Source organism: Misgurnus anguillicaudatus, chromosome 24, assembly GCF_027580225.2.
Source record: "Misgurnus anguillicaudatus chromosome 24, ASM2758022v2, whole genome shotgun sequence".
NCBI lineage: Eukaryota > Metazoa > Chordata > Actinopteri > Cypriniformes > Cobitidae > Misgurnus > Misgurnus anguillicaudatus.
In genome coordinates this window covers 2,592,984-2,606,731 of record NC_073360.2, presented here as the reverse complement: position 1 = coordinate 2,606,731, position 13,748 = coordinate 2,592,984, and the positions used below count along the sequence as shown (strand labels likewise).

At 36.7% G+C, this 13,748-nt stretch overlaps 1 protein-coding gene across 1 annotated transcript; it reads left to right on the top strand.

The window, feature by feature from the left end:
* Window positions 1-1,397: 1,397 nt before the first annotated feature.
* Window positions 1,398-10,676, top strand: meis3 (myeloid ecotropic viral integration site 3). The gene is made up of 13 exons (XM_055195621.2): window positions 1,398-1,954; window positions 2,281-2,367; window positions 4,335-4,474; window positions 4,831-4,999; window positions 5,093-5,143; window positions 5,242-5,292; window positions 5,569-5,718; window positions 5,822-5,930; window positions 7,676-7,821; window positions 8,353-8,429; window positions 8,701-8,759; window positions 8,861-8,944; window positions 9,032-10,676. Exons 2-13 carry the CDS (start codon window positions 2,356-2,358, stop codon window positions 9,220-9,222), a joined length of 1,239 nt encoding a protein of 412 aa, XP_055051596.1. The 5' UTR covers window positions 1,398-1,954; window positions 2,281-2,355; the 3' UTR covers window positions 9,223-10,676.
* The last annotated feature ends 3,072 nt before the right edge of the window (window positions 10,677-13,748 follow it).

The following is a 13,748-nucleotide window of genomic DNA, read 5'->3' as shown; positions in this document are numbered from 1 at the left end:
TATTATTTGTTTGGCTGTAATAAACCTGTAACATCTACCTTTATGTTATTTAATATCTTTAACTAAAAAAAGTTATTTGGAAAACAAAATCTTTTAAGAGTGTGCTTTGATACTGAGCTATCATCAACTATTTGCATCACTTTAAGCTCTGTCCAATTTAGTAAGGATCGTAGCCTACAGTAGACTGACATAAAACACGGGTAGGCTACATTTCGACTGGCCATGAATAAAAAGACAAAACGCGTTACAAGTGGAAATCTCCGATTAAAGGACGCATTCAAAGGGCGTTGCTCCTTTACAGTCTCTGTTGTTGCCCTGTTAATGCCTTTATTTAGCTATGATCATCTCTGTTGGCTGATGCCCTCCCATGGGGTTGAAAGGCCGCAGATCGCCTGATCCTGCGCGTCGCTTGTGTCATTCCGCCCGCCGCCCGCAGTGCGCGTCACTACGGTCGCGGTGCGCTGAAGAGCGCGGTGGTGATTGAAGTCCTGACCGCCCGTCGCGGGCTCGCCCAGCGGGAGAAGAGTTTAGAGGACGTGTGGGATAATTATTATGTTATTTAAGGGTAATTTACAACACAAGACCACGTTTGCTCCGCTGTGGAAAAGTTGCAGGTTCTTCTGAATGATTGTTATGCCGGTTGCACATATTTAAAGAGCCTTATTTTTACGCACATACCACACAATTGCCTTTTCTTATAATAATTTAAAAAGTGAAACAAATCTAAAACACAAAACTAATATTAGAATAATAGAAAAGGTTTCAGTTTTTGAAAACTGCGATTCATTAATTGTACTACAGCATGCGTTTGACAACTTGCCCCACTTTAACATTTATAAGAAAAACACTTATCTGAACAACATTTTCTTTTAAGTCTACCTTTATTAGGTAGCTGAAATATTATGGAAAGTACAAACATTCAATGTAATTCCTTAAACAAAACTCTGTACTGGGTGTTTGACCCAACCTACAATTTGTATAATTGACTAAAAGCTTTGGGATACAACATCCCCATGTGACAACTGCTTCACAGAGTCATAAATAAGTGAAACATATTGCCATGATTTGCACTGCAATTAAAACAATTGCATTATAATGTGGCTGTTATTTATGATCGTGTTTAAGTTACTCATTAGATAATTGGCAGTTAGTGTTATCCAACTTGATTGCATTTGCTTTTAATGCATCAGGTATATACCTCAATAACTTAAATGATATATACAGTTAAATGTAGAGCATCTCAACGTTAGTGAAATATGTTTATAAACATTCAAATCAGTACCTGAGATAAACTAAAATAAACTCATACATTAAGTAAAGCTGAAAATGATTTATATTTCGATTGCTTGGGCATTATGTTACCCAATGCAATGACATGCACAAATTAACAAATGACCGAAGCATACTTTTTGCGGCGATTGCATATATAGCCTACTGTACATTTGATGACCATATATATGCTGCATGCAGTTGAGGATCGGTGTGCCTATGCATTGAATTGCTTCCCAGCGCATGCATCAAAACAGATCTGCACCAAACACCACTGGACATTACAGCCTATACCTATAATTAAAACAAAACGTTTTTACGCTGGAATAGCGATGATGGACGACGGGCTGTGCGCGCGCGCGCTCTCGCGCGTCAGCATGGCGTTTAGATGAAACGAAAGGCTCTCCGTTGTAATGCACGAGTGTGTGCGTGCGTGTGTTTGTAATGCGCGAGCGCGTGTTTGAGGTGGCGAGGTGGGGGTGAGAGACCCCGTCGTGTTTTGACCCCCTAAACAACTCCCAGTCTCCATCTCCCTCTCCGGTTTAAAGCTCCAGCGCTCATTGTGGAGAGACGCATTTGAGCGCGACGCCCGCTTCATGGACATCGACGAAGCGCAAAGGACACGGACGCGCCGTTAATACCGGATACTCGGGCCGCCCCGCGTCGCTACCGCTTTCCTGTTAAGGTGGAGTATCTTTACGTATGGCCATCACATCCTGATGTATCCATAATATAACCCAAATTTCCATTAGCGTGGCATTTGCGCGAGCGCTGTTATAGATATAATTCATAAAATGATTATGTGCAGTTGTATGCCAGCCGGTCACTCTGGAAGAGTAACGGAGAGTTATTTTGCTGAATACTTTAAAAGTGGACAGCACTGGATTATACGCGCGCCGCGCGTGCACGCACGATGCTCCAAAATCTATAAAGCAAACATAGTGCTCCTGATTATATGTTAATATGGTTTAGTCATGCTCAGGTTGTAATAAGATTGTTGTTTTGTTGTAGTGTTTCTGATCTGCCGGTCTGGTGTGTGTTGTCTTCAGTCAGTGAGTGTGTGTGTGAGCTCAGCTTCAGTATCGCATGGATAAGAGGGTAGGTCCTGCTTTTCTATCTTTATGTTTTCATGTTAACATTACTGAGGTTTTATAAAAGGGTTGCTGTTGTGTGTATTTAAGACCAAGGGAAAGTCAGACTAAACTAAATAACTTGCACAACCAGTATGTAGCCTATAAAAGTCTATTACAATTTTTCAACTTTACATTTTTTCTGCACCACTTGCAATATAAGTATTCAACAGCATTATAATTCTTATCAGATGAATGCATATAAAGTTACTCATCTTTAAACTCGTGCTTTGTATATTTCACTAATTCATCTGACATATTAGATTTTTACATTAAACAATACATAAGTTGACAGCTAATATAAATTATAGTAACATCAATTTCAAAATATCTATAGTTGGCTATGTTTTTATTATATTAAAAATATAAGCATGAGATTTGTGTGTATTTTGCAAAGTGTTTACGTAAAACTCTTGAAACACTAAATGTTTTATCCGGTTGTTGAATTCACAAAAGTGCTTAAATGCCAAACTGTCCAGAGTTCATTATTAATTTCACATCCCAGTATCCATAAAGTCAATAAAATGCAAAGATCAGATGAAGTAGTGTGGGAAAAGAGCAGATAGGCCCTAGAAAGGCAACTGCAGTCGGTAAGTAGGTCAACTTTTGTGCTACAGTGAGCGGGCAAATGGAGGTTTTTAACCGTCTGAGTATCTTCACAGAAATAATAGTTATGATCCTGTTCATTTATTAGAAATCCATTCAATCTCAACTAATCTCCTAAATCTGTCCCTGCAATATTTTTTCTCATTATAAGTGAAATGATCCAAGAAATTAATTACAGTTTGCGGCATTTGTTGGCCCTGTTAGATTAATGCTTTCAGTGGGTTATACATTACTTTTCCCATATGACATAGATGGTTAACCCACACAAAACTCACTAATATTTTTTATGATTTTGTGCTTGTGTGAGTTTTTATCTGCATATATTTGAAAAAGTACTTGATTTTTAGAAATGCATGACATTGGTTATCTTATAGTAATTATTGGTAGTGGAATAGTTTGTAGCAGTTTATTATTAAAATGACACATTTTGTGTTGAGATGTAAAAAATATGTATTTGAATGCATTAATCAGGTTATCAAATTCAGGCATTAAGGCATTATGTTTTTAACTACATTTGTAGAGCACATTGATTGCTAGACCTCGTTTTCTGGAATAATTATAATAAATGTAAATGTATACGTTTTTAAAGTCTATAGTTTTCATGAATATGGTCGACATAGTAATAATAAATTTCACAAATTACATGCTTTTTTAAAATAACACTTTCATTTAAATTTACCGTGATCACGATTTTAACCATGAATTTTAGTGTATCATAAGAGCAAACACACTGTTGCCACTTAAAAAATTTTATTCCAAATAAATATTAATCAGATATTACATACCATGATATTAATAGACATGATTAATAATTCCATACCACCTCCATCTTAATAATAAGTTTACTATTATAGCCAGGAAATAATGTTGGAAATATTGTTTGAAATACATGTTTTTCAGTGCTGACTGTTATGCTGTTTTGCTCCTCATATCATTGAACAAATTATGCAATTTTATTTATTTAAAAATATGACTGTAAAATCATGTAAAGAGGATAAATGAAGGCTGGATGCTGTTAAGATTTATTTATATGTCAGGGCTGTTTATAATAATTCCCATTCTTCAGTCAGAAAGTTTGTCCCTGATTTTATGTCCCTGGGTGAACGTTGCTCTGCACTCGGAAAAATCGCACATCAAAGCTTTCCGCGACTGGTGTTTATTGAGGAGGAGACACAATTAGCAATGACTTCAAACAGCTTTTCGCTCGCTCCTATATATGCAAACACCCCGTTGATCTTGTATGCAATTACAATAACACACAGAGCACATCTTATACTAGTATCTCGCTCTTTCCTGTCTGCTTTAATAAATGATGCTGATCTGTTTCAGTATGAGGACTTGGTGCAGTACCCAGGCTCTGATGCCATGGCTGTGGGAGGCTATGGGGATGCGATGAGGTCACTTCCTCCACCACATTATGGCCACGCTGTGCCTGACTCCCTTAAACACTACCGGGATCAAATCTATGGGTAAGATTAGTTCATTAATCGTCATTTTAACAGTTGCATGCGATTGTTTACATAATATCTTATAGTTTTTCTTTATCAGCTTGACCTAATTTGACCACTAAAATGAATATAGTTTGTGTTGATTCAATAATAAATTGTAATAGTACATAATATTACTTGATGTTAATATAGATACTACTGCATAAAGCATATTTTCTATATAAAAACATAATTTGTTTAGTTTCACTTAAAAACAGACACTTTTTTTCTCATTGGTCATGCAGATTTTTTATTACATTTACCAAACTTTAAAAATGAAATTTGTGATCATTTTGACTTTTTGTTATTTATTTGTATGTGTGTGTGTATATACGCAGTCATCCTCTGTTTCCTCTCCTGGCGCTGGTCTTTGAAAAGTGTGAACTCGCCACCTGCTCGCCGCGAGACTCTGTGTCAAACCCCGCCCACCTCCCTGGCATGACCAATCACAGTGATGTCTGTTCCTCTGAATCCTTCAACGATGACATCGCAGCCTTTGCCAAACAAGTAAGCAACGGAAAAGCAACCTTTTTTTTGTTACAATACACAAATATCATTGAATATCATTGCTCAATGATTATTTTCTGTTTAAACATTTAGATTCGCTCTGAAAAACCCATCTTCTCATCTAATCCAGAACTGGATAATCTGGTAATTTTGCAAAACATTTGATACTTTGTAGTATATTTTATATTTTAAAGATAGTTGTATTGGATCCATATGTGTAACCATTATATGTGTGTATACAGATGATCCAGGCCATTCAAGTACTACGGTTTCATCTGTTAGAGCTAGAAAAGGTATGTTTTGTCTTCCTCATTACATGATCCGTATTTGATACATACTACACTTTAGTACTTTAATGTTCATGAAATAATAGTAATGAGTGATTACCATATTCACATACCATGGTATTTACATAGTAGGCCAATATCGATATAAAATCTGTTTAAAAGCAGTCATTATTTTTGCAGTTTTGTTTGGTGAAGCACAGAAATGACACATTGCACCTTTAACATGTTGTGGATGTGTGTTAGTGATGCATCTGATATCCTAACATGTCTCTTCTGTTACAGGTCCATGACCTCTGCGATAATTTCTGTCATCGTTACATCACCTGTCTGAAGGGCAAGATGCCCACTGATTTGGTACTGGAGGACCGTGACGGCGGATCCAAATCTGACATGGAGGATTTTACCGGTTCTTGCACCAATCTGTCAGACCAAGTGAGTTTGCGGATATCTGTCAAATATTAGAGATTTTTTTTCACTCGCCCAGTGCATGTGTTCGACTCATGTGCTGTCACTCTCTCTCTCTCTCCTGATCCAGAATCAGTCTTGGTTACGAGATCCAGATGACTGCATGTCGACTCCTTCTGGCACGCCCAGTGTTTCCTGTGGCCTCAACTCACACAGCTTAGAAAACTGCAGCGATGCAGGTACATTTACACATGACAGACGTTCATACTGTTTATTACTGCTACCCAGTTTCACAAGGTTTCGTGGTATAGTCACGTAATTTTTTTATTCTTTTTCGTGTGATTATCACGTATTGGTTACTCAACTGCTTTTTCCTATTTTTAAACCATTGTCACTTCAGTGTAGGGTTAGATTTGGTGCTTGCATTAGAATGTCACTTTATATATATTGGTTTATACTACTTTTATCGGATATATTTTTTTATATGTCGCCTGGCATTAGGGTTAGAGTTGGGTAAGGATGTCATTTTATGTAAATCTAACCCTAAACCGAAGCGACAATGGTAAGAAAATAGGACAAAACAGTTGAGTAACCAATACATGATAATCACACGAAAACAGGAATTCGTTATACGATCACAAAAAAATGCAGAAATTCGTGATAATAGCAAAAAAAAAATTATGTGACTATATAACGAAATTGCGTGAGACTGGGCTGTTTATTGTGCTTTATACCACGGGTCTGTTGAATGCTGTATTCTGATTGGTTGAGAAATGCATTACCACCTTCGGTGTGCATTATTTTCTTATAATTCAATGGCCCGTTGTCAATTAAATCCTTACATAAACACTGCCTACACAACAATACTTTTGTGACAATGTACATTGACATTTCACGGTCAGAAAAATGGTCCCTAGCTGTTACTGGGGCGGTACCCTATAGATAAAGTCCTAATACCATTTACTATATAGGTACACATTTGGTACCAATATGTACTTTTGAGGTACTAAATGAAACTATTTAGGTGCAAAGGTGTACCAGCTATTTTTCTGACAGTGTAGTTAATGGAGAAGTTAGCATGAAGTAAACTAATTTTACCGTCTTTTTATTGATCTTTACTAAAGTTTAAATTGTAATTGATTAATTTATTTAATTTATAAATGAAAGAGTAATAAATGCTGTATTATACTGTAGTTACATTAATGATATATAGTGTAATGTATATAAAACTGTATTGTAAAGTGTGTTAATTCCGCATTTTAATTTTGTGTAAAAATACTTTTTTTTGTGTCATACTTTTGCGGTTGATGTTAGTTTAAGCTTGTTTATTACACTGAAAATGAAACATGTACCATACACACTGCGTAGAGAAGAAATAGTGTGAATAGTCAACCCAGTATCACGAAATTACGTACCTATAGTCACGTAATTTTGTGAATGTTTTCCGTGACACTGACACGTGAACATGTGTCCTTTTCACGTATTTGTTACTCAACTGTTTTGTCCTATTTTCTCACCATTATCGCTTCGGTTTAGGGTTAGATTTACATAAAATGTCATCCTTACTCTAACCCTAACGCCAGGCGACAATGGTTTAAAAATCATAAAATCTAAAAATAAATCATGAAATAAAGGTTGAAACCAATCCTCAAAGTGACGTCCTGACGCAAACACCAAATCTAACCCTAAACCGAAGCTCAATGGTTTGAAAATAGGACAAAACAGTTGAGGAACAAATACGTGACAGTGACACGTAAACAGAAATACGTGACATGTTCACGCAAAAAAGGCAGAAAAACGTCTCGGGGTCACGGAAAACATTCGCAGAATGGCGTGACTATGGGTACGTAATTTTGTGATACAGGGTTGGAATAGTACAATTGTCTGTAGTGCTGTTTCCAACATAGCCTATAAAACAGAGCTACTGTGATCCGTGGAGATTTACTGAATCACCGTCAAGATATTTCATGTTTTGCTGTGTCAGGTGATGGGCTGGACGGAAGCATTGCCTCTCCCAGCACAGGAGAAGAAGATGAAACGGACAGAGACAGACGAAACAACAAAAAACGAGGGATTTTTCCTAAAGTCGCAACTAACATTATGAGAGCTTGGCTCTTCCAGCACCTATCCGTAAGAACGAAGACCAATTTGTACCAAAATATTATTGAAACCTAAATGAATGTTTCTTTGTTCTCTTGTAAAAATGATAACCACATCAAAAATACCATACACACAACTTTACAATTGTTGTTAGATAAAATAAATTAATTTGGGATCTTCTTGGAAAAGTGTGACTCCACCAACGATTACATCAGATCTGTGTACAGAATTTAAAAGTTATTATTTTGTATGCTATGAAATGATTTCGAGATTACTTTAATTTTACGAAGCTTGGAAAAAGGGATACCCAAAATTACTTACCCTTGTGTTGTTTTTAACCAATGGACAGATATACCAGTAATGATTGGAGAAAAGAGACTGCATTATCTGTGAAATATGAATAAATAAATAAAAAATGAGTTTAAACATTATAGCTGAGTTAAATTGAAAGAAAATCGCTACAAATAAATGTGAATGTGTGATTTGGCTGAATCCATTTTTAAATAGGCTGTTGTGTATTTGACTTTATGACGAAAGTAATTTCGTTTTTTCCTCTCGCAGCATCCGTATCCATCTGAAGAGCAGAAAAAGCAGCTTGCCCAGGACACGGGTCTCACTATACTGCAGGTCAACAACTGGTTAGTATTAATAATCATAAATCAACTTCATTTGTCTTCACCAGTGACTGTGATGAACTACTTGAAGATGAGGATTTATGTGTTGGAAAAGATATTTAATTGTATCATTTTTAAATGTATTGCCTATATATTTTTTTCATCTGCTATTCCTCCACTGCATTTATTTCATCATTAAATGCTGAATTATATGGCATTCTTATTATAATTATAAATTATATAAAGTTGCATTTACCGGCTGTAAATTATTTCTAATCATCTTATATTTACTCAGGTTTATAAACGCCAGACGCAGAATAGTCCAGCCAATGATCGACCAATCAAATCGCTCAGGTAAAGTTATTTTGCATTTATCTGTTTATTTACCTATGACTTGTTTCTGATTTGATATGAAATACAAATCCACTGAATAACCTCAAAACTGTATGTTTTAGGCCAAGGTGCCCCGTACAGTCCAGAAGGGGCGGCTTTAGGAGGATATGGGTTAGATGGGTCTCATTTAGGCCTTAGGACAGCAGGTGAGAAGCTCTTCTAAACCCATAAACACACATTTATAGCCAATTGGTTATCTCTCGTCCACTCACTCTTTGGTTCTCTGTCACCAGGTCTTCAGGGAATGCCATCCCTGCCCAGCGATTACCCCGGCGCTCTCCTGCCCCAGCCGGGATACTCGCACGCCGGCCCGTCCCTGCACCCTTACCCCGGTCCCCACGCTGCCATGCTGCTCCACCCGCCACCTCATGCCCACCCTGCTGAACCCCTCATAGGACAAGGTCTCGACATACACGCCCACTAACCCAAACCGGAGCAGGGAACGGGCAATGAAAGTGGGTATTGAATTGACTTCGCCCACAGGACGCCAACGCAGTCGATTTACAGCCACTCTGAGAATGTATTAAACGCTGGCACTGATCTGGCACCCTAAACCATCCAAAAAACATCCATCATATGCACTCAACTCTGATGCAATGGCCATCTTAAATGCTTGAAAGACTTGTTACATTCCTTAGCCATTTATTGAAATGTATTACTCTCTTTTCTCCTCTCGGCAATGCACTCGAATGATTACGTTCATCTTCTGTTCCGAATTAAAAACCCACGTCTTCCTATGGCCTTAGGGGCGAGCTGCGATCCCCTTGAATTTAACGTTAAGGCCTTCACAGCCTTTCTTGCCTTGCCTCCGAAGATCCTCTTGAGGAGCACAAAAAGAGAAAAACAGAGTATACCTCCTCGGACGGGAACCAAGATAACCATATCAAGACGTCCTGAAATAGTCTCCTGTGATGAATGACTTCACCAAATCTTATCTCATGAAACCTGTTAAGAACATTGCTCGCACTTTTCCCCAGAATGACAACAATGCGAGAAATGAAAAACAGAAATTATCCTTTGATATAAGCCAATTATAAATCAATGTAAAGTGCACTCACAGAAAAAAAAGTCACTGGGGCAGTACCCTTTAAAAAGGTCCTAATATGTACCATTTATGTAAAGATTTGGTACCAATATGTCCTTCTGAGGTACTTATATGCAGTCTTCATTGTACTTTTTATGCTTTCATACCTTTTATTTTGTGAGTGTACTCTGTGGTGCTAACAAAACGTTGAGCAGCCTGATACAGCAACATCGGGCCAACCAATAGTGTTGACCGTCAGCAGACATGAGTGTTATATACATTTATAAATAGGCTTTATTTTCTTTTTATTAGGTGACCCTGATGTTCTTGACAGATTTTCATGAGATCTTTGTCTTCCTAGCTATGGGTCATGCAAGCCTCTTTCGGTTCTTCTGTGAATATAAGTTGGTCTCACTGTCTGTTAGCGTTATGCATTATTTAATTAAAGTTTTATGTTAAATCTATTTTTGTATTTATCAGTATCAAGAGACTCGGCTACTCCAAAACATTGACGTTACAATACGCCGAGTGCCACATTTTGCGAATCTCTCAATTTGCTACAGAAGTGAATATTTTCTTCAGTTCTTTGAAGTTTCTTTGAATGTTTACCTGCTGAGGTCCTGACAGGCACGTTTTCGGTTTGCTCTAAAGGACCTAACTCACGTCACCATCAATATGCATCAGTTTTCATCACGTATTAAAGAATGCAAGAATTTCTCACTATGCGTTTGGGAGAAAGCAATGGACTTGAGCTCTTTTCTCTTATTCTCCGTTCTGCATTATGTAATGTAATGTACTACAGAACTGTTGATGATGTGTTTACAAAAATAATAATATTAAACCACTTTTTTGCACATGGGTTAAGATTTTTTCTTCGTTAGGTTACAAAAATGGCCTTTTTCGTTAATATCATTTAAGGGATAGTTCAAAGTATCATCGTTTTTTTAGGATCCAAATCAATGTTTTCAAAGACTGTATTTAATTATCACTTCTTATATACCAGTTTCGAAGATATGCTTAAAATATAAAAATATTTATTCAAGCTAAATTAATACATTTTTTCTATAAGTGTAAAGTCCTGGGTATACTTAATGTTTTACACATACACAATGGTTAGCATACAGTGCGCAGGACACAATATTTGTCATCAGAATAGTATGCGTGTACATGAATATGTAGTATGTAGGCCAGGAGATATGCAATTTGTTGTCTGCGTCTAATGAAGTATACTATGGTGACCATACGTCCCATTCTTCCCGGACATGTACTCGCCAGGATTTCGGTGCATCTTCCGGAAGTTGTATTTGTTGACCGCACATGCTATTCAGTTAAAAACCTAATACATACAATCGTAGTTTCATTCTTATCTTAAAATGTAATGGTTGCTTTTCTGTAGTAATAATAATAATAATCCACTTTGACTTATGTGGCTGACAAATACGACTTCTGGAAGACGCCGGACAGGACACGTCTGGGAAGAATGGCACGTATATCACCCTATGCAAGCCTGTATACTGTGCGTATACTTGGGCTTTTCACAGAGAACAACTATAAAAGGACAATTATATTTTATTAAGAATCAGTTTATTTTGACCGTTGTTTATTGACTGGTAGTAGAAATAATGTTAAATAACAACCAGAAAAGTTAGCTCACACCTGTGGGACTTTACTGGTCATCGTCACAAATTTCTGCCAAACTGTTGTAGACACACGAGTGGTGCCGTGGCTCCGTGTTCACCCCCATCCATGTCAACTGAGCTGATGTGATAGATGCAGCCTGCAGCAGGGGTCAGAGTTCACTTAAGGGTTAACAGGAAGAGACCCTTTAAAGGTCACCATGAGCCCTGATACTTTACTTTCTTTTCAAGAATTCCTCCAGTATCCATTAGCTTTTCTTGCATATAAATACATTCATTTTTGGCCCTTAAGCAGAACAGTCTTTACGATTAGCTAACTAGTCCACCATGTGAATAAATGAATGAATGAATACAGTTGGTACATGAATGGAGTTTATCACTGAAGAAACACCCAGTGCTGAGGCATATAAAGCATTGGCTTTAGTGGGTTTGGTGGGTAAAAACTAGGCTAAATTTAAATAATTAAATGCATTTATGTTAGTTTAGTTTACATTGGTAGGATATAAAAATAAGTAAGCTTATTTTCTGAGGATCAAAGACAATGCAGTTGATCAATATTTGTTCTATGTGTTTGGCTGTGGATTAAAAAAACTGTAACTTTTTCTATGTCTGCAAATGCAATGAGGTATTAATACATTTAAATGCATGGTACAGCTACTGTATTGGTTGGGTTGCAATGTAAAATCCTGCTTCTGAAGCAAAAGAGCTTTGTGAGTGTTTGTGCACATGCACATATTAACATCGTGTTTAGCTCGAGAGCTACAATAGATGTGCACATGTGAGTCTGTGTGCATATAAATGTGTGTGTGTGTGTGTGTGTGCGTGTGGGGGGTGATGGGCGGGCTGCTTGTGAACATCAATCATTCAATTACACACCTGTCAGAATGTAGAAAAGGAAGTGGAGGACAGAGACAATAATGAAATGGTCTGTGAAATATGCTGAACTATTGTAGCTTGATGGGAAACAGAAATTTCCAAGTAAGGTCAACATATGAAAACCGGCAAAATCCTTAACAAAGCACTTCAGTACCTTGGTATGATGGTAAAGTAATAAAGCAGACCCGTATGAATCAACCAGATGGATTCATCGGCTTATATTTGGCCATTCGGAAATAAGTGTGAAATATGAGGAGCTCAGATGCAAAAGCCTAAATGCCACCTCCGTCAAAAAATGAGATAATGATATGCTCTCAGCATGTAGGCCTACTATATGCTCCTCAAACACTTTCGCTTTTAGATTATAAAGAATACTTTTAATAACAAACCAAAGTTGCGTGGAACTCATTTGATGATAAAATGTAATTTGTCAAATTGATCTGCATTATATCGTGCATCAGTCTCTCTAGATATCAGGAGGACCATCAGACATTTTTAAACACTTTTTTTTATTTGCAATACAACAACAGTACAATGAGAAACATGCAATTAAACAAAAGTATACAATTTTTACACAGCCAACAAGCCAGAGTTGATAATAAATAAATTAACAAAGCATTTTAAAACACATATTGCTTATATTGTACTGCAACTCTTGTGCAGTAGGGAGACTAGTTGGCACTTTTTTACTCTGTTGAATATTTCCCAGAGATCTTATACTTAAAAAAACAACACTTTTACAACACTGTAATATAACTGTACACTGTAAAAAATGTCTGTAGAAATTACAGTATTACTGTAGATTTGACATTTATGTTATTTACTGGCAACAGTTTGTTCAAAGTTAAATGAACATAAAACATTTTCCGTCTTTGTATTCTACGGTAAGTTACTGGCAACCAGCTGCATAATTACAGCTAATTTTTTACAGTGTAACATTAACCACACTGTTACGGTATATGGTGTGTAAAGCATGTTAACAACATTTATTAATAAAGTTAAATAATAATTGAAGGTAAAGAAACGGTAAACGAATATCTAAAATTTGTTTCGGACGTATAAAAAAAGAAACAAAAATATAAATTGTATAAAATTGTGAAATTTAGAGACAATGTATTTATCCTGCACCAGTTTTAAAAGGAAACACATTTATGCAGTTATATGGTTGACTGAAAACCTTAGATACTGTTATACAAACTGTATACATCAAAGTTTACAGCTATGAGCTGTTAAAAACATCTAAAAAAAAAAAAACTAGAGGGAAAAAGCACAAAATTGGAGTGTGAAAAGAAAGAGGCGAAGGATGAATCCAGGCTGGTTGTTAATGATCCATCTGTTAGATTAATGTTGAAAATAACTGCTTTGAAAGTGCTGGGGAGAATTTAATACCGGCTCTTTTCTATTAATCTCTAT

Bases quoted from the DNA above. Each gene is read 5' to 3' on its own strand.
- meis3 (XM_055195621.2), top strand. The intron at 5,931-7,675 runs GTACATTTACAC...TTGCTGTGTCAG, and splicing joins AGAAAACTGCAGCGATGCAG to GTGATGGGCTGGACGGAAGC. The intron at 8,760-8,860 runs GTAAAGTTATTT...TGTATGTTTTAG, and splicing joins CGACCAATCAAATCGCTCAG to GCCAAGGTGCCCCGTACAGT.